The 21,608-nt window shown below is 34.6% G+C and overlaps 2 protein-coding genes across 2 annotated transcripts; one reads left to right on the top strand and one right to left on the bottom strand.

The window, feature by feature from the left end:
- Window positions 1-8,530: 8,530 nt before the first annotated feature.
- On the top strand, window positions 8,531-10,608 carry LOC148619677 (neuropeptide FF receptor 2-like). The gene has a single exon (XM_088579836.1). The coding sequence runs from the start codon at window positions 9,156-9,158 to the stop codon at window positions 10,176-10,178; it is 1,023 nt and encodes a 340-aa protein (XP_088435962.1). The 5' UTR covers window positions 8,531-9,155; the 3' UTR covers window positions 10,179-10,608.
- Window positions 10,609-13,673: 3,065 nt separating this feature from the next.
- LOC148619676 (ependymin-related protein 1-like) lies at window positions 13,674-19,983 on the bottom strand. Its single transcript, XM_088579837.1, has 5 exons — window positions 19,602-19,983; window positions 18,885-18,966; window positions 17,830-17,940; window positions 17,285-17,451; window positions 13,674-13,935 (listed from the first exon to the last, which is right to left on the bottom strand). The coding sequence occupies exons 1-5, from the start codon at window positions 19,905-19,907 to the stop codon at window positions 13,870-13,872; spliced, it is 732 nt and encodes a 243-aa protein (XP_088435963.1). The 5' UTR covers window positions 19,908-19,983; the 3' UTR covers window positions 13,674-13,869.
- Window positions 19,984-21,608: the final 1,625 nt, after the last annotated feature.

The following is a 21,608-nucleotide window of genomic DNA, read 5'->3' as shown; positions in this document are numbered from 1 at the left end:
GTATAGTCATATGAGACCTCAGCTGAGGCATTTGAATTAATAAGAAACGCTATCTGAGAATCATCTAAGAATATGCGCCCTTCCCATTGGTCAGTACAACATATTATAGCGGAGGCATCGGAAGTGTATTGAAGAAAAATTAAGATCACGGAGATACTCCCTTTGTAGGAAAGAAAGCACTTCTTGTCAGATCAACGCTAATCTTGCAGAGGATTCAATGACGATAATCAATATTTATAGTATTTATTTAAGTACCTGTAGATAAATGGTATCTAAATATTTGCACCACGATATTTGACATACGCGTATATAATAAAAGATCAACGACGTGTAATTAAAAAACACTGGTCAATGACATCTGCAAGGCATAATTTATAACTGTTCAATAGGTTAGTGTTGAATTCATTTTTTTCAGTATTCATAGGTTTGGAAATATAAAAATACGAATCATGTTAATATTGCGAATTTCGTGATGCTATACATGTGTTTAAAGGAGAAAACTCTCATCAACAGCATGATAACCGAATAGCTGAGAAATTTTAAAAAACATAGATTAAGTTTATACAAGAAAGCACTCAAAACAAAAAAAAAAAGATTGAAATAAGAAGCGAAGCCAATCCAGCAGAAATTTTGATTTTGTAAGTATGGTTAAGACAACTATAACACAGGGGCAAATTCAGCAATTTAGATAGAGGGTTTCAGAACAATTTTTGGTTTATTTTTGCCAAAATTTGTCTTGAAATTTGTAAAATTTTCCATATGGTAGGAATGAATCACACATGTGACAATACTATTAACATGTACTTTTTGTGTAAAAAATACATATGTGAGATATGTGTGATTATTGCCTGTAAATGTATGCTGAATATACCAGAATTTTTAAGATTAAATATCAAAAGTGAAAATGCTGTTTAATTTCTTTTGGTTTGAATTTCGAAACATCTAACATGCCTTATCAATTGTAGGGCCAAATGCCCTGGTTTTCTTTTCCGATTCCGTTCTTGATGCAAAATATGAACAAAAATATAATGTGGCAATAATATCTGTAGGTTTGAAAACCTAACATTTGCGATAAGTACATTTACATTTCAAAATATATTCGATACAATCTACAATAACAATGAAAATATAGTATTGACGATAACAGTATTTATCCATGATTTAAATCACATCCAGTAAAACAAGTCCATCTACCCAAATTCACTCTATATTATATACCTTTTATGTTACTTTTGATATATTATTATAAAGTATTGCTATGAAGTTTCATTCGCTCCATAAACAAAATATATAAATATCTTTTTGATCAGTTGTGAGCTGAAACCGGTTTATGATAAATACAAAAATTACATTACTTTCAATACTGTGGACAAACTCTCAGAGAATATCCAAACTGTGCATGTGTGGTATTTTGTTACACTAGTAACAGCGATATTCAAATATCTGACTTAAATAACTAAGTCGTAACAAGTATTAATTACAAACAACAAAGATTTTTTTAGAAAACGAAAGAAGAGAAATGTGAGTAATGGAACAAATCTGAACACCAAAATTGTCGAGGATTGGAACATATCTTCTCACCATAGCAGTAGAAGAAAGATACACATCTGCTCACCATAATGGTCGAGGAAAGGAAATCTGCTCAATATAGTGGTCGAGGAAAGGAACAAATCTGCTCAACATAGTGCTCGAGGAAAGAAACAAATCTGCTCAAGATAGTGCTCGAGGAAAGGAATAAATCTGCTCATAGGGGTTGAGGATTGAAAAAACAAATTCCAAATCGAGAAATGAATAATGACAAGAAAAGTCCACAGACTATTTTCGTTTTATATTATTGTGATATATCGTATTGTTTAATAATTTGGTTTTGTGTGTTTTCGTTTTCGTTTTGTAATAAAATATTGTCCCAAATATATTAGGGACTTAAAAATTTAGGGTATCGGATACCGTACTTCTGAGAAAATGGTTTATTCATGATAGAATATTGCTTATGTTGACAAAGACTGACTGCATATTCTGTAAATTGGTATAGTATGCCATCGATAAGTAACTATAAACAGAAGGAGTCCGGATGTTTTAATACACGGCAGAACACTAAAAAGAGAAATCATAAAATTAAAGTTGCGCTGATCGAAAGAGTATTCAAGGTAACCAAGCTTCGAGCAGAACACAAGACAGGAAAAGACACACTCTGCAAAGAACATGAAATCATCAAACTAACATGTACAGAGAAATAAAAGCAAATGAGCAAATCGAATTCTACCAAAAACTGGGAGCATGGGCACTCGTCAAGTCTGGGGTAACGAAAGAGGAAAAGAAAATATGACACAGTGAACAAATGGGTATTCATGGTGCAGACGGCTATACGGTAACAATCAACGAATTCATGATGACGAACATAAACGTGCTGTAGTGATAACTTCAAACATTCCAGCTGCATATTTCATAGTCAAAGCTAGACACTTTGAATAAAATGTAACCGAAACTCACAAAGAAATACGAAACTTTGCATAAACCGAAGTCTTTCGTATTAAGCGTCAAATAGGTTGAATGCATTTACTTCATTTTGCTACACTCAGTTTTACCATCCATGATAACAAACTGAATATTATATAATATTTTGTCAGTAGTAAGAGAAGCCATTTTAAATTCAGTACCGACATGTTCATCTTCTAGTATTATAGAGATGGTGGTTTTCTTAAGTGAAACTTTACTCGATAGGTCAATTGCGTGTGTTATTGAACTTTTTGTGTTTACGAAGTAGTCATTATCAATATAATTTTGTGTTTGATTTATGATAACTTATAAACAGCATAAACAAGCACATGTTTATCCCTCAGCCATACATCCAGTGATGATAGCACATTGACCAATGTTTTCTTGGCATCGCACGTACCTGTTGTGTGTAATAAATTTAAGATGCCACAAAGTCAAAATATAGGACATTCATTGATGAAACGTGTTCATTCTTACATTACATTTAACTACGGAAGCTATATATCTATGCATATATCATAGATTTATAACGATTTTTCTGTGGGCCGAGAAGTTCCACATTTCTTGCTTTTGCAGACTAGACCTAAGCTGAGATAACATTTTTTAGTTGTTATAATTTGTTTCTATATTTATTGTTTTGTACAACTGTTAGTACATTGTAATATTTTACATAGTTTATATCACTTTCGAGACCCTTTATTGTACATTGAGACTTGTTACATTATGGATTTGGATGAACCCATCCGATTACTTGGGACGACGCCCTGTGAAATGATTCAGTTTTTAACCCTCTTGGGGTAGGTATTAACACCTTCCTAGTTCCTAGTGCCTATGACTCCTGTACTAAGCTTGAGCAATAAGCTATACTCGGACGAGTTCCAATTAGGTCTTCAATCCATGTTTCATCCTCAGTTGAAGTTACTCATACAATCAATTAAACGCTTATAGACGGCACTATGGTATCTACAGGTATGACACAAAATAATTTAACTTGGCTCAAGGTTGTACAGGAGGGTACTTCATAAGGTAATCCATTTGTTTGTACACCTCCAGGTTCAGTCTCTAGGTGGCCTCAACCTTCTTGGACTATGCCTTATCCTTTTTACGGAATTTCCAGGTGGCCCCTATATGCAACCTACTCGTGCAACACCACCTGTCATGTTCCTAGTAACATCCCCTGTTGCAGTGTTGCATATACAACTACTGTTGGCCCTTCTCAAAAAAGTGGTACATTCTGAAGTTAAGGGACTCTTTAATTAATTTAAGCAGTCTTTTTCTACTCAATTTTCAGAGTTTTTTTTCTTCCAGACTTGAAGCTTTGGAATCTAAGTCCACTTCTTCTAATGCTGAGATGTATCTTCATTCCTTTTAATCTGATGAAGTTCCTGGGGAGAAAAGGTTCCGTTTGCTCCGGGCTCTGACAAGGAGGGTTTTTCCCAAGATAAAAATTTACGTCCGCTTAGTGTTGTAGTTTCTACTTCTTAGAAGAGTTTTAGTTTTATTGGGTTTGAAGAACAAACTCAATCTAAGGATGGTTTGAAGGATAGAGTTCGAGAGAAAAGACCCAGATTAATTTACTTTCTCCTCCTAGAGTTAAGAAGAATATTTATTCTTTTGAGGCTTCTTGTGGTCTTTCTAAGGAATCCATAACTTCTTATAAGTCCTGTCCTGAATCTCAACACGTTCTATCAGCACTTCAGGTAGTGAAGGACAAGCTGGATGAATCATTGGTTGACGTTCCTTCTTCTAATAACTTTAAGTTCCCTGGTTTTGATGCCTCATATATTCATATTTTGAAACACTGGACCCCATGCTCTTAGGATTATACACATATACATCATGTCTGGGCTTTTGAACTTTTCTCGATGGAAAAACTTTTTCAGGCCTATGGCCTCCTGGTCAAATGCAGGAACACATCAACCTGTTAGAGATGAGAGCAGCACTTCATGCTTTATTTCACTTCAAGTAGGATCTATCTCACAAATGTGTGATTCTAGCTTCAGACAACCCAACAGTTGTAGCTTATCCAAATTCGGGGAGGCACTCACTATTTTCTCTGTACACAGAAATTCTTCTACTTTGGCAGACAGCCTATCGAGGTCGTCAGCTCCTGTCTACAGAATGGGAGCTTCATATGGGAATTTTCATTTCAATTCTCATTGCATACAGTCGGGTCGTCCTCACAAAGACATGTTTTGTACTTCACTGAACCACAGACCCAACTTTTGTGTCTCCAATACCAGATCCACAAGGCTTTGCCTTCGAAGAAACATCTCTCTCTTGGAACTAAATGTTTGCCTACGCATTTCCGCCGTTCAGCTTCCTCTCCTATGTTCTTCAAAAGATCAATCGGGAGTCTTGTCGGATCGTTCTTATTGCTGCAGCTTGGCCAGGACAGTTCACAGATCTTCTGTAACTGCCTTTTACAAATCTACTCCTTCCGCTGTGATCAAATTTGTTGTCTGAGTAGTAAGAAAGAATTCTGCATCCTCATCCGGAAAACCTGCATCATCACGCATGGATACTTTGCGGAAAGGCCTCCGTCAGAAAGACTTTTATGAAGGAGCATCCAGACAAATCTCTTAGGCTGTCAGACAGTCTAGAGACCGTCTATGATGCTAGGTGGTCAATCTTCAGTGATTGGTGTTCAAGGCGGGAAATTGACCCAATTAGCAGATTTTCTTGTTTTTCTGAAAAGAATTTGGTTCCATCCACCATTAAGGGTTACAAATCTGCTATATCACGTAGACCTGATTTCTCTAACAATGATCATTTGAAGAATTTGTTGAGAAATGTTGATATTGAAAGACCAAGACAGAAAAAAAATGATTCCTCATTGGAATCATGGTTTGGTTCTGTCTGCTCTAAAACATTTGAACCTGCATCTGAGATAGATTTAAAATTTGTTACTTACAAATATTGCTACCTTAGTCCAGGTAGAAGGAGAAGTGAAGTACACGCATTTTCTACTAAGAAGCTTGTCAGCGTCATAACAGACATCAGTACTCCGTTACTTTGTAAACATATCTCCTTTTGGGGTAAAAATCAGCTTCCCAGCAAAGGTTCTTGTCTATATGATTAGATATTCAGAATTTTTCCGCTAAATCTATTTTTATGGCTAGTTTACACTATTCGTTTAGCTTATGAAGTGTCTGATATTCATACTTTGGCACCGAATTATGTGAAAGCTCATTAAGTAAGAGCATTATCCTCTTCTTTCGCTCTGTTTAAGGGGGTAGACCTAGAATAAGGGACACAACTCTTACAAATCATTAGAACGTTTGTATTGTTAATTTTACATCAATCTCATGTAAGCACCAAGTAACTTGGACTGATTTCATTCTGTTTCAAAGGAAAGCTTGAAAGGTTTTGGTGAAATTGAAATGATACAAACATAACACTGATTTTAGTTATGTCCCTAACCCTAGGTCTACCTTTTTAAGTCAGCTTCAATTTCAGATGTTTTATTTGCAGGTTTTTGGCATTGTCATAATTCTTTTATTAATCACTACCTACGTTCTATAGCTACTCATGTTGATAGCTTTAATCTTTTGGACATATACATGTAGTAGCCACTCAGGGAATAAATTTTCCACCAGCCTCTTCTTATCAAGGGAATTCAGCTATACGTTTTTTTCTGATTTTCTCGGTAGTAGGCATATACAGTTTTAAATTTTAAAGTAAAATTAATTTTATTGAATAAATACTTACCAGGGGTTGGGTGGTACACTTGGTTTAGAAATGGAAACAAACAAATGCTTTGGAGTTAATTTTGAACAAACTTTTTTTTCGCGCCGGATCTTCATGATTGCATTGAGTTGAGCTTTGCATAATGAGCGATGGAATGGGATGATCTATCATAAGTTTAAGCCAACCATAGTTTCTCAGGTAAAAAAAAACATCTTTCAGATACCGCTCAGGGGAAGCAAATCCCCAGTGCCGAAAGTTCAGTGCAATTGATTTTGCAGTACACTTTTAACGTATATAACGTATAAGTTTAGACGATTTCGCGGTATGGTGTTAAACTCGCAGACATATATCATGTATCAATAAGTTTTATTAGGAATATATGCACATGTTAAATAACTTGTATATTTGCACTTTAGATGGACATTTTAACTGTATAATGGTAGAGTAAACTAGATAAAACGTGTACTCAGGCAGGAAAGCACAAATATTGAAAGACTCTAATATAAATTAGCAATCTTAACTATGTTTACCTCTATATATTACCAGATAATATTTCATGGTTAGTGCATTTTTGTTTCTTTGAACTCGTGTTATAGGATAATTGTAATTTAACATAGAAATATGGCTTACCTTACAATAGAATTTATTTTTATGTCACGTGAGTATATAGGAGCAACTCTTTCGCTATATCTATATATAATGATGTTTAAGGGTCAGCTGCAGCCTGTCCTGTAGTGTGAGGGTTTCCTCGTTCATTGAAGGCCAATGGTTGGCCTTAGGTTGACATTTTCATCCGGTGGTATTGTTGTCTCTTAGACATATTCACTATACCCATTCTCGTCATATTTGTGTACGTAGGACGCAGGTGGACACAAGTGGACACAGAAACCCTGACATTGTGAGAATATTCCATCTCTAATGGGAGCAATTTCTAAGCAGATTTTAGGTGCAACAAACGTGAATGTTATATAAGATCTTATTTAATTTTGTTTCTTCTTCCTCCAAACATTCTCGTTATTTTAATTATTTTAATACTTTTTATGTTTCTGATTTCTGAATTTCTGACATGTGAGAATGATTAATTTCTTAGTTTTCAAAAGCTCTGGCTTGAAATGCATTGATCTATTTTAAAAGTTCGAATTTTCTAATATCATTTACAAGCATTTGCGAATTGATAAAATATATATCAATATGATTTGCGATAATAAACAAATTTTACTTAGTGGTCCCTTACAAGTAGCTAACAGTAAATGTAGATCGCTAAGGGTGAGTTTTTCCAAATGAAATTTGCCATTCTTATCTACTTGCAATAAATAGCGGAAAAAATATCGAATCGTCGGGAGTGAGATAATATTTAAAACATGGCATGGCCTGAACAAGAACACTGTAAACACAGGCGATCTGTACACACACAGTGTAGCGCACCAAATAAAATAGATTAATGTAACACAAGTACATAATGTAACATGTATATAAAAACTGAAAACAAGGAAAACAAGACATAACACAAAAAACTAAAGCACTAGCAATATGAGAAAAAAAAACGGGAGAGAGTGGCATCAGGTGCTTCGGTGTCCTGCTCCGCCAGTGGCACTCATATTGCCAGTGAGTATAATCCGGTAATAGTCTAGCAACAATAATGCAGTATATGTTAATTGTCGGTAATTACTTGTACCGAATCTAAATAAAGTTTTTGTATTCGTAATCGTATTCGTATTCGTAACGCAGCTCCTCGACACAATTTTGTTATTCCACAAGGACTTCGAAGTTTGGATGAACGCTGAAGGCATCCTTTTGTCTTGGTTTTGGTTATGGTACATAAAAATGAGAGAAATATGGAATTATTAGTGTTTTAAGTTTTGGTTAAAAATTGATTTGTAAATGGAAGGAATCCAGTTACCTAGAAATATTCGAGTTGATGAGTGTTGATCCCAAGGTGAGTCGGGAAGCTGAGTTACTAGCTGGGTCGGGAAACAGACTATTTTTAAAGTTGGACTTAGTCTGTGACCAGTTAAATTCAAATGATTCATAGCTACGTGATTATACCTAATAACATTTGCCCTATAATAACTTTAACCTATCCATATTAATGAAATTTGACACGGTACTACATGACCACTATGGAAATCATGACCATTTTGATCATTGAACCATTACTGGGACACACTGATATGTGTTATATTCAAAGTTTACACATAAAACAATATACATAAGTATAAAACCTGTAAGATTCTCCTTGAGACGTGTATATTTACTTAGAGATAAAATCCTATGTGACATTGAACTCTATATAAAGTTGTGACCAACATGAACTTTGTTTTACCTTTTCGGTTCAGAATATGTATACGAGTACTGTTACACAAAGTGTCTGAGGTCAAGAACTTCCTCATTATAAAAGTAATTCCAGACATGGTTAATTATGAGGCTATTTCATTCTAGAAACATTTTAACATCTGGAAAAGACGATAGCAAATAACGTTAAATGTGTTTACCGCAAATGATTGCATGTGACATTTGAAATGTATCTTGTTAACCAGGTTGTTGGCGAAGCCGTAAGCAAAGTATAAACAAAGCTTAAGTAAATTCGCTGATATTGGACTTCTAGCCAATTGATAGTACTTTGGCTTGATCACATACAACCTTGGTGATTCCCCTTGCTATTTAAAGACCTTGGTCACAGCTGATCACAAATCCTCGAATCATCCTGGAGAACAAAGAAATGCTGACGTTTGACCTATTTTGTGGATAAGCAAGAAGTATAAGTTGGATTTGTACACGGTTTTCAACTGTCACGAGACAACTTAAGTTGTACAGGCGTGAAAAGATATTGATTTATCATTTATTTGCAAATATTAGTTTGTATGATACGGCTAATATAGAAAAAAGATTTTAAGAGCTTCGACAGTGACAACACAATGTTCAGTTGACACACACTCAAGTGAAAATTCTAAATATTTAAACGTTGGAAAATGAATATTTCACAGGATATAGTGTCTCTTAAAGACCGGAATGACGCCGAGGCAATGCAGAGGCTTCCAACTATAATTTATCTGACAATTTTAGGAGTAATCGGAGTTGTTGGAAATGTCATCATATTACTCATCATTGGATTAGTGTATAAGCCAAATAATTTCCGGTGCTATATTTTGACTCTAGCCGCGTTGGATTTAACGGCATGTTGCATTTCTATTCCTGCAGAAATTGCAGACAATGCGCTTCCTCTGATGTATTACAGTGAAAATTTCTGTAAATTTGCTCGATTGATAGGAAATATTGCCAAGCTAGGGTCGGCCTTTGTTCTTGTAGTAATGGCAGTTGGAAGGTACAGAAAAATTTGCTTTCCTTTTAATAAAAATCTGTCTCTGAAAACAGCCAGGATATTGTGTATAATTTCTATAGTCGTTGCTGTTGTTTTTTCTTGGGCGAATGTGATAATACAAGGCCATAAAGTGGAGCATTTTCCTGGGAACATTACAGGGTATGGCTGCTCGACAGATGATGATCTTCGAGACACTGAATATCCTTTCATACAGGCAACTACCATGCTTGTGATTTTTGCTATAGTGTTTTTCATTCTTACATTTCTGTATGCCCGGATTATTTGGGAATTAAGAGACCATTTTAGAATGAACCGGCTGTTGAGAATAGAGAACGGCAAAGAGCAAACGAAACATAGAGTGACGAAGTTATTTTTTGTGATAACATTAGCTTTTATCATCAGCTTCATACCTCACCTAACTTTGGAAGCCATTAGAACATTAAAGCATGGCAATATATTACCTCCAAGTCCGTGGGTGCTGGGAATCTTACCCCTTTTAGCAAGATCTTACTTTGTAAATAATGTCATTAATATTTTTGTTTATTACATGGGTGATCCGTTATTTCGAAAGCAGTGTCAGAAAATTAAGGTTTTTTTTCTAAGTTTGTGCTTTAGAAAGAAGATAAATTTAGAACTTCGAATTGATGCGACAAAGGTCGTTCTACTTGACTGATAGGCACCAACCATTTTATCTGTGGGATATGGTGTTTCTGAACAATATATATAAAAAAAACTAACTCGGTATGCTGCTTTAACAAAATAATTTCGCCCTTGCGTGATGAAAACTTCTCATCACCAAAAAGAAATCCAGCCATGGTAGGAAAATGGTCTATGCCCTAAAAATACACAGATGAAGCAGGTCCGATTTTATTTTTTTTATTTCTCCGATATTCATCTCGTGTGTGGAATATATCCACCATAGTAAAACTGTCCGTCATGTCATTGCTTGTTTGTCACTAATTTTATATTTAAAAGCCATATTTTGTCAGAAGAAAGTTATTGTGTGCATAGTATAGACCGGTGAATTCAACGAAATCTAATATTTATACAGTGTAAATCGTATATTCTGTATTTTTTAAAACTTAGATGGTCCTGCTATTAAGAATTGGCTATGATAAAAATTTTGTCTATTGAAAAATAACATAAATTTTCCATGTGCATATTGTTTATTGCGCGAAGTGCAATAAACAAAATATGCACATGGAAAATTTATGTTATTTTTCAATAGACAATTTTGTTTTCGTAGCCAATTCTTATAAATTAATTTTAAAACATATTTTTCTCTTTAAACATGAGAAAAGTGGCTCTGAATTTAACTGAATAGGGATGTGTCAATATTTTTTTATCCATTGAAATGTAACAAAATTATTTCAACCAATTAGATTACAGTATTTATCTCAAATTAATTTATTATAAGATAATATCTTTATTTTTCAATTTTATTTCGAAATTCAGCGATACAAATAGAATTATCGATTTGCTTGTTGAGACCAGTGTTAGCTCTAGAGTGTTATATGCCTTTTTTTCTAAATTGACTACATTTCTCCCAAGGTCAGAATGATCAATACACATCTATTACAGGTTCATATAGAGTTCACGCAACACAGATGTTGACACTTAAAGTTTGGTTTAAAGAGAAAACCATGCTCTGTTACGTTAGTATTATATATTTAGATACATAACTACAGGAGAGTGAGATCAATGAGTCGTGAAGAAATTCCAGACATGTAGAAATCTCTTGCCAGTCAGTTTACTCACATTAATAAATTCCCACGGCCATTGTAAGGATAACAAGAGCTGCAATAATCAATCTTTCTTGTAGCAATAAAAGGGCCAGATTTATATATGAAAATAAACCTAGTATACCAAGCCTGGCCTAATTAGATGTAATGAAAACGCACATGATCTATTTGGTTATGGCAATATATATTAATATGTTTTCGGTTTGTGTTTTTTTTCATTGAAGTAATTTTTTACACAGGTGTACTTTTTGTGTATTTACTGTTGAAAAACTTTGGCTGTACTTGAAATTTTAGAAAAAAAGACAAATTTGGCTGTAATTTTCTCTTATATCTGTTTTATAATGAGCATGATATGATGCAAGGACATCTGTCTTTTTTTTAAGTTTTTGTAGAACTTTTCTTTTCTTTTCACACTGATCACTGAAATTTCACAACTTCTTCGGTTTGGAGAAGTATTTTCTTTTTTTCTTGAACATATTTTAAGACAGAATTTCATTTATACCCAATCCATAGCATAAAAAGTGCATAAATTTCGTATAAGATATCTAACTTATAGCAAATAGTTTTTGGTAGTCGTAGTCATTTTTTTATTTACTACTATATATGTGTATTGTAGTAAAGAGACTTATATAAGCTTTCTATTATTAGTTGTGAATTGTTAAATATATACAGACAAGACAATAGTTTTTATGTCATATAATGGAATGACATTGTTGTCGTCATCCTCCGTAAGCATTTGGTTTGAGTATTAGTTGATAATTTTACTAGACGGTTTTATTTAAAATGGTTATGGCCCTTATCTCTATAGAAATAAGGTACCAAAAAAGAGGTCAAACAAACATTTAATAAACTTTAAATAAAATTATTTTTTTTTCTAGATCAATTTGAACGAGGTTTGTTTAGAAAACTTCGTTTCTTGGTGTTCTTTGACATGGCGATTCTTGAAAACCGCGTGTTTAGATTTTTGATTTAAGTTCCAGTTTGTAAGTTGCCTCAAATTATAAACTCCATTTGATTTTTAGAAAATGAACTGTGGAGTTCTTTGATATACATTTTAAAAATTTGCTTTTAACGGTGTGCTTTCATTTTCCATTTGTGGTCCGGTTTTAAGTTAAAAATAAACGCTCTTTATTTGTTTTATACACAATTTTAATTTTTGGAATTCTTTGATGAGCTGAACTTTACCGTGTATACGGCTATGATAGCTGAACATGTTTTATTTAAAATTCAAAATATTTAAGTACCATGAACACATTTACGCCGTTTCGTTAACCAAGGGTTATTGAAAATTGATCAATTGAAATTCAGGGTTTGATTTTCGTAGTCGCATCAGGAAGCGCCTGTTTGAATTACTGTATTAAGTACTAGTTCACATAAAATTCAGACACTGCCAATGGTAAAGTGATTCATGGTGTAGAAAATTGCACCAAATCAACGATGCTTTTTCAGTCTTCTTTCACATAGCAGCAATCTTTTCTGCATTCTGATCTGCACTTTTAAGAAAATCATACATTCATCTTCCACTGAAATCAACCAAATGAAGCCAAATCAAGGACGATAACTCTTCCAAAGTGCAAATTTCATGTGCAATCTATATGATTTTTATCTCAAAAGCGCGACAACCTAATGAAAAACTAAGACTGGTTATGTGATCAGTAATTGTTTCTGAACAAGAAATAAGAATGAATTCGGTGGGTTTTCACCTTCTGTCTGATCTTTGGAAAGACTGTTACCTAATTATGTAGCTCAGGTGCACATGGACGCTCCTGGTCATTTGGGATGAATACCGATTATTGTACTATGATTTTGCAACAGTAGTGTCTAGTTTCATTTTTCTTTCCGGAATATATTGAAATTAGAAGACCGATCTTCATTTTATTGTTACTTCCGGGATCTCGAAACGCTGCATTACAATGCTAAATCTTCTATTGTATGCTTTTTTATTTATTGGTCATTTTCTATCGGTAGATCGCATCTCCATGCATTTTAATGATAGACGAGGAACCAAGGAGTCACGCGACGAGACTTACATTAGGGGTTCCATGCCCGTGTTTTTGTTAATGATAGACATCATGTATACCGCTCTCAATATATTGTATTTATCATTAACCATAGAATGGATATGGAACGCTAAGATTGTATTTTTTTTTTTGTGCGTGTGTTTGGTAAAGGAAACACCGGTGAAAGGACTTATTATAAAACAAAGTAAAACATCCAGTTCGGGGAATCGTTATTATATTTTTCAGTTAGCGAATCCTGAAAAAAAGGAAGTGTTCACGAGTACATGTGGTATGGTACTGTTTCTTTTGCCAATATCCATGTGTCAATTTCGAATTTCATGCCAAATTTACGTATATACTGTTGTGATAATAAAATCAATTAAACTCCAGGCTTGAACCCTAATTACTTTATAGGACATTGTGATCTTAAAGAAAACAAGCACCATATTTTATTAATTCATTGCTTATCAGCATCATGCATTGTGTAAACATCTTTCTGGCCATCTTGCTGATAGAATAAACATTCAATTTGTTATAGTAATTCGTCAGAGTTCATCAAACAAGCATCTTAACTCGAAAGATACTCTCAAGTATCTGACCGACGTGATTAATTATGCCCGTATTATCCATACAACATTCTTCTGTGGAAAACTTGGCCAAGCATGGATTGGAGTTTGTCTGGTGGAGTCTGCGAAGAAATACACTCATTAGTAATATTATGATCACAAATTCGATTTTATTGGGAATATATAATAATTTTAACTACAAGACAGCAACAGGATAAGAAAAAGGTTCTTTGCACTTGAACTCATACGAATCTGTAATCCGTGTCATTTGCGGGGTAACATACGCGTATATTGCTAAAATATACGTTTTGGTAATTTTTTTTATATACGCACAATGTAATACAAAAGATGCGCGTATATCAAACGTGTGTTACCCCCCTATGACATGAACGACAACTCATAGTAAATAATCCGGTGAACTTGCGTACTAAGGCGGTTTATATAAATATATGTACGTAAGTCATGTCATGTGGTAATTGTCTGATGGTAATTTGTTCTTTTTGTATATCCAACTACTAGAACGGCACACCCACACAATACTGATGTTTCAACATTTCAATTTAAATTCCATTTTTTTTTCGTTTCATTTCTTTCTCAATTTGTAATCTTGACAACCCATTCTTAGTTTTAAACGTAGCCAATCACGCGGAATCCATATATGGATATCATAGACATTAATTGAATATAGCTCAAATTTCTATATATGTATTAGATTTCTTCTTTGACAATCAATCATGTAAAATATATTTTCAATCGTAAACTGTACAAACGGCAATGTATTTATACGAAATAATCAATTTGATACATTTTAATATTCATCCACCAGATCTCTTTCGCGGTGCACGTGGACGTACATTTAATTAAGGCTGTTATCAACCGGAAGTACTTTTGAATGACATCAGATAGTTTTAAGATTCAGAAGTCACATAGTTTTAAGATTCAGAAGTCACATGACTTCCGAGTAAAAACTCTAGGCATAAAGCCAAATCTGTGCAGCGCAAATCTGACCTGAAAGTCGATATAAACCAAAATCTAAATGTCTAAACATTCTCCACAGAGTTATGGATCCTTTCCCAGCCTTCTTTACACCTCAGTCAACCCCCAGCACAGGCACTAGACATTATATTAGTTGAATTTTAAAAAAAAAGTTCGTGCTTGTGCTCTTAGAAAGTAGTTCGTAAACCACGTGGTAAAATACCGATCATATGACAGTATCCGGATGAAATCTTAGGTAGTACAATACAGTTAGGTCATTTCTGAATATTTGGTTTCATTTTGTTGAAATAAAGCTGTTTTGAAGCAGTCCGCGCAGAAATTTCTGGTGTTTTGTCATAAAAAAGTGCATATTTTTGAAATCCTTGGTGTGTGGAGGTTCAAGTCATTTATAAGTAATTTAGTGATTATTGTTATAAAATCCAGTAGCCATGGTAACATACTGAAAAAAATATTACTGAGTTTTAGTACAAGTCAGGGGTGCCTTTCCAAAACTAACAGCCAATTGCTATGTTTTATAAAATATCAGGCACTTAGACACTACCACAGGATGAAAGCATGCATGGAGTAGTTGGAAAAAGGGTAAAAATAATAAGACCCTTTTCGATTCATTCTCTCACAATTTTAATTCCAAAAGTTCGTGCGAAACAAAGTATTTTGAAAATCAGCCATCTGATGCTGAGGAGAGAACCTAATACGGCAGGGGACTGAAACGTTCCGGGTACCATTCTTCCTTTCAATTACACCTGTTTACCATTATATATATTACATCTGTCAATGTATAAATTGCTTTACTACATTTAAACAATATAACCACCAAATTTCAACTTTTAATATTAAGTTTTACAACATTTGGCCGGGGAAACTTGGTGTGCGAAACAGTGCGCCTAAATGTAACTGTATAGTGCACCCTTATCCTGAGGAAATTATTTCAGAATATTTTGTTCCGGAGGATATTATTTCACTATGAAAAATTTGCCACACCTATTAAAAGCTAGACTTTTCCTAATTGTACACAGGAAATTTATTTCATACTACAGTATTAAATAATATCCAGAAAATAGTGAACATAATTCATAATTGTACACAGGGAATTATTACATACTATTAAATAATATCCTGAATATAATTCACATATGAAGAATGAACAGAATTCATTCTCTTGGTAAAATGGATAATATTTATCAATTAAATAATATCCTGGATGAAAAACTACGTGTAAAACATCCTATGAAATATCATTCAGGATACCTATTAATATCTGAAAACATCCTGGATGAAAATTAATATATAAAAGCATGCTGGATAACATGTCATATCAAAAACTATCCAAAATCGTTAACACCTTTAACACTGTGAACTCTTTTTACCCAACAACAAACCAAGCCCCACATTTTTTTATAGTTCCCCTAAAGGAAACCCTTTCAGACACTTGTGTGTTTAATCATCATAAGGTTGAGTATGGAAACAATTTAACTGTCATGGAAAAAAAACTATATATAATATCCCCGGATTAAATTTGATGTTATTTTTTTTTCGGTGGAAAGTATTTCACGCAGGATACTATTGGATGTTATAATAGGTACCTATACCAGAGAGACTGATGTCGTAATTGTCGGAAATGCAGAATGCATGGATAAAGGAATGAAACCAAACATGTAAAATTCCTTAAGTTTTCGTTTGGATTGCCAAAAGTGTGTTTTTGGAGTATAAGTTTTAAGTTTTGAATCTGTATTAATACAAATAAAAATACGTGAATGATAAGGTTTGTCTCGAATAGTGCAATAAAAAAGCCGTTTCCGCTTCTGTTTAATTGAGTGTTAGAACTGTGTCAGCTACATCGGCGGATCCAGGCTAAAAACCACTAATTCCACTTTCCATAGGCTTCTATGCTAATTTCACAATATTCAATGGCTTCTCTGGACTTTACCTTAACTTTAACCTGCAGAGGACTATATATCAGCATGATTCTACATATGTCAGCTCACAATCCTCAGAATGGCATGTGGGGTTAGCAGACTTGCAGTGCAGTACTGGTCACCGGAAGTGAAGGGTCTATAAATAGCATGGGAAATCCCAGTGTTTTCACAAGATAGGGGTATATTTAAAAATCATTATTGAGATTAGGCTTCACATCACAAGAAGCAAAATGCACCTATAAAATGTACAGAAATGTTTTTCCTTTCAGAAACTGTTTAAATTTTTTAAATAAGATGAGAACTTTTTTCACAGCACTATGAGGAACAGGGGTAATTTCTGCGTAGGACTATTTTTGCGTACGTTCCAAATGCTCATTGGTTGAATTGGTGGTCTGTAACCTCCAGACAATGATGATATAGGGGGCAGCGGGTGTCCGATCTTGAAATTTAAAAGTCCAAACTATGTTGTGTGCTCATTTTGTCCAGATTTTACACAAAACTAACAAACTTGGTCCGGAACTGCCTCTGGATATAGTTTTATAAATATGTTAGAACTTACACGTTTCTCTTTGTATGATGTAACATGCTGACATGACGATGGCGGAATAAAGAGGGACGGATTTATTATTTCCGGTTTTATACTGAGTATGTCCAGTGTGAAAACCGACCCACTATCAGGGTTTTGGGATCCTATATAGTAAACCATGTGAATTGGCAAACAAGTTCCTGCAAAGAATATCATATTTTTATCAATCAATGCTTCAATTGTAAATGAAAATGAGGTTAAGTAAATTAAAAGGAAACGGTATTCGAAGTTCGAATGCATGGAAACAGGCGAACAGAAAAAGCCGATTCGTTAAAAAAAAAAAAAAAATTATTAACAACCCGGAATCCACCAACAACTGCAATGGATAAAAATACCAGTAAGGCTCACAGTATCTTGCAATTGAGAACCAATAACTTAACCTTTAGCGGGTCAATTTTGAGTCAGTATGTAAAACTACATATTTTGTAGAGAAATATTTAAAAATAAAATCTTTTCAAGAGACATTCTGCGACATGATTCTTTTTCAAAGATACTTTTTAATTTCTATTATAACAAACCTCTTTGAACTGTCGCTCTCACATTACTAAAGTTTTCATTCAAAGACAAAATATACGTATCAGCTTCCACCTTCTCTCCGACTCGACTTCTTCTTTGCAGTATACCATTATCTATAAAGGACAAACGTACACACCGATTGGCACTTAAGCAGATGTTATCAGTTATAGCCTGGGCAGTCGTAGTGCTAACCTCTATGTTGTGGTAATGATCGTTACACATTTATAAATTCCAAACAGTGCAAATGATTATAACATTAAAGTTAACGATAACAGGTTCCTTTTCTGAATGGATAAAAAGTTCTTGTACTAAAACAATAAAACAGTCCCGTGCTGGTCCGGGTGTTATAAGAATAGGCCTGAAGCAGCACTATGCTTGTTGTAAAATGCGACTAAATAGTGCTCAGAACCCTGACCGGGGGCTAGGGCGCTCTGCCCACAGAGCAACTGAGTGTGTGCCCCAGGTGGTGGACTGGGGTGCCCCTGGCATGTAACATGCTAGGGTCGTCAGGCCATAATACGGAAAACCTGACCGCAAACAATAGTGGTGCCACGTGTTGGGAAAGATGCCACGTTTCTCGGACGTAAAAGAACCCTTCTGTGGTATTATGTCGGAGTAGGAACCGTTGACTCCTCCGCAGGAGGCTAAATTGCTCGACCCTATCCACCTCTCCCTATTTCTAGTGGCTATCAAAATTTGCTGACCCTATTAACCTTGTGTCTCATCCAATTTTTCATTACAGCATCATTCCATGTTCATTTTATCATCCATTTCATGTTCATCGCCTGAATAAAGCTAAAATATTGCTGCTCGGACGTTAAACCCCAACAATCAATCAATCAATCATACTAAAACAATGTTAGATCATAAATAGCAAGAAAAGTTTAACAAATACTGGTTCATGGCAGTAAAATGGCACCTATATCAACAATAGTTATAAAGTTTGTGAGGCCTGACATCTCCGCGTATTGCCGGTTTGAAAATTAAGTCCGAGTTAACGCCTATTATGCTAAAATAAACGTAACAAGAAGTAAAAATGCATGATCTACGTATATACCTCGAATACATTGCTTCGTCATATTCTGGTCAACTGTAGATTTCTCACATTCCCCACGGCCATTTATAGAATACTGAATGTTCTGAAATCATTAAGAGAATTGTAACACTATTCTTGCAATTTTCAAATGCAATACATATGTAAAAACTGTAAAAAAAGAAAGGCTGGAGTAAATATACACTCACATGAACGAATAAGCATGTGAAACAACAATTTTCTATATCCTCATTCCACAATGCACTAGGCAACAATTAAGCACTTATTTCGTCTTGAACAAAAAGTACGTAATTTTGTACAAAAGCACTCTTGACTGACACTATTTGTATAGATGAGAAAACAGACCAAGACCACATTCAGAGAAAATTCCTATATGGAAACTTGGAAAGGTGTTTACGTACAAGTCGTGGACTATTTTCTTCTCGGGGACGGATGGGGCTAGGGAGATTTTTTATTGGGTGAGAAAAAAAATGGCGCAAAATATTTTTGCATTAGCTTTTAGGTTGATACTATTTTTCTGTCCATGGCTGATAAAAATAAAATATTGAATAGTTTTTCTCACTTTTTCTAAAAAAAAAAAATAACGAAATTATATATAAAAAAACGCAGCCCCTTAGAGTAACGATAATTTTTAACATGTAATTTTGAATAGTATAAATCGTCCTTTAAATAGTACATTTTTTGTACGTAAATCAATGATAAACTTCAAAACAATTTTACCTGTTTGTAATCAATGATAGTAGTCGAGTTGATCGATACAGGATTAGGTACGAGAGGACTCAGCTGTGTACCAATGATACTGTAATATGTCCTGGAATTAGTAAAATCATAAGCTACATTGACACTCCCATTATCGTACACATACAGTGTGTTTTTGTCAATAAACACTTGTTGAAAGTCCAAATACATTTGACCTTCCCACTGATCCGGTGCACAGCATATGGTGGCTTCTGTCGTCACAAGTCTAGAATAGACTAGTACCAAAAGCACAAATGGCACGCAGGAAGATTTAATCCAAGGGTGCATGACAAAGTAATTGTCAACGTATTCAGATGGTCACCACATACTATCTTTCACGTTTGATTAACCTCTGATATCTGTTGTCTCGCTGAAATATTAAATATTCGTTACCAAATACAAATAAAATGTTTATCTATTTTGCATGTGTTTTCTGGTAACTCTATAATTCCATTCGTTTTGTCATATTTCATATAGCGTTGCACATTTAATAAAAATTACAGCAATTGCAATGATTGCTAAAAAATCTGAAAATACAAAACCTTTCAGCTATATCGGTTCTTTTGAAACAAACTGTATGATTACCAATTCCAGGACATATGACAGTGTCTTTTGTACACAGTTGAATCCGCTCATTCCTAATCCTGCATTGGTCAATTCGGCTACAACAATCATGTATTACAAACTAGTATTAAAGGACTTGATCTATATGTATGATACGTAATTTGACGAGTTAAACATAAATCATAATTTATTACAAAGAAAGCTTTTGACTAATGGAGGAGAAATCAAGGAAACCAAAATTCTAGCAAAAATCCAAAGAATGTAATCCAGGAACAAAGACCAGACATGGAAAACGGACATACACAACAAAGTACACAACACGAAATAACCAAAATAATACATACAAAGTAACAAAAGTAAATGAGCAACTCGAACTCCACAAAAAAAAAAAAACAAAAACAAAAACAAAAACAAAAACAAAAAACTGGGAGCATGGACTAGGTGCACCGGAAGGGTAAGCGTCTTGTACTTTTGTAGAAACACCCACCGAGTTGCTCATAAACAGCCAAGTCCATGGTAGACGAAAGAGGAAAGGAAAAGTATGACACGTCGAACAAATCCGTTCTCATAATGCAGATGGATACACCGTAACGATCCACGATTTAATGATGACAACCATTAAACTACTGTAGTGATGACTTCAATCTTGCAGCAACATAACCCTATCCAAGAAACCTAATTATAAAATCTAGTGCGATACAAAAAGTCTGCCTAGTTATGGCGATCTCTGCCATAATATTTGAGTTGAAATATGAAAACTCCATACGCAGGCGCTGAAGGGATGTTGCCACGAATGAAAGGAAAGTTGACAATACGGAATAAAAAGTCATCGCGGTTGTCGTATAGTTTGGTCAAAACTTTTCTTTTATCATCGATCTCTAAGTGTAGGTCAAGATATGGGGCTGACTACATTGTCTGCAATATCCTTTATCTCAAGTTCTCTGGGGTAGATGCGATGTATAAAATCCCGAAACTAGGATTGTGTAACGATAATACGTCATATATACAGCGGAAACTGAGATTAAAGGATCCACAGGTACTTGGGCCAGGTTTTTTTTTTGACAAATAAATATAAATCCCGACCCCAAGTACCTTTGAAAGGATCTAGCTAAACGGCATTCCTTCTTTTGGATCAGACCAGCCATGAAGTCAGCCTCATAAGAGCGATCTTTATAGCGGTAATCGAAAGAATGTAATCCAGGGGCGAAGACCAGGCATGGAAAACAGACATACACAACAAGTAACTAAAATCATACATACAAAGTAACAAAAGCAAATGAGCAACTCAGACTCCACCAAAAAACTGGGAGCATGGACCAGGTGCACCGGTAGGGTAAGCGTCCTCTGCTTTTCTAGAAACACTCGCCGAGTTGCTCATAAGAAGTCAAGTCTGGGGTAGACAAACGAGGAAAGGAAAAGTGAGGG

This window comes from Perna viridis, chromosome 4, assembly GCF_037379345.1.
Source record: "Perna viridis isolate PV_CMFRI_1.1 ecotype Kerala chromosome 4, ASM3737934v1, whole genome shotgun sequence".
Lineage (NCBI taxonomy): Eukaryota > Metazoa > Mollusca > Bivalvia > Mytilida > Mytilidae > Perna > Perna viridis.
This window is presented reverse-complemented; position numbering and strand designations above follow the sequence as displayed.

What these genes read in the sequence shown, in the direction of transcription:
- LOC148619677 (XM_088579836.1), top strand. Translation starts at nt 9,156, where the DNA reads ATGAATATTTCACAGGATATAGTGTCTCTTAAAGACCGGAATGACGCC.
- LOC148619676 (XM_088579837.1), bottom strand. Translation starts at nt 19,907, where the DNA reads ATGCACCCTTGGATTAAATCTTCCTGCGTGCCATTTGTGCTTTTGGTA. An exon ending in GACGAAGCAATGTATTCGAG is followed by an intron (nt 17,941 to 18,884) that starts GTATATACGTAG and finishes TGTCCTTTATAG; the next exon opens with ATAATGGTATACTGCAAAGA. An exon ending in CATCATACAAAGAGAAACGT is followed by an intron (nt 13,936 to 17,284) that starts GTAAGTTCTAAC and finishes ATTTCTTCGCAG; the next exon opens with ACTCCACCAGACAAACTCCA.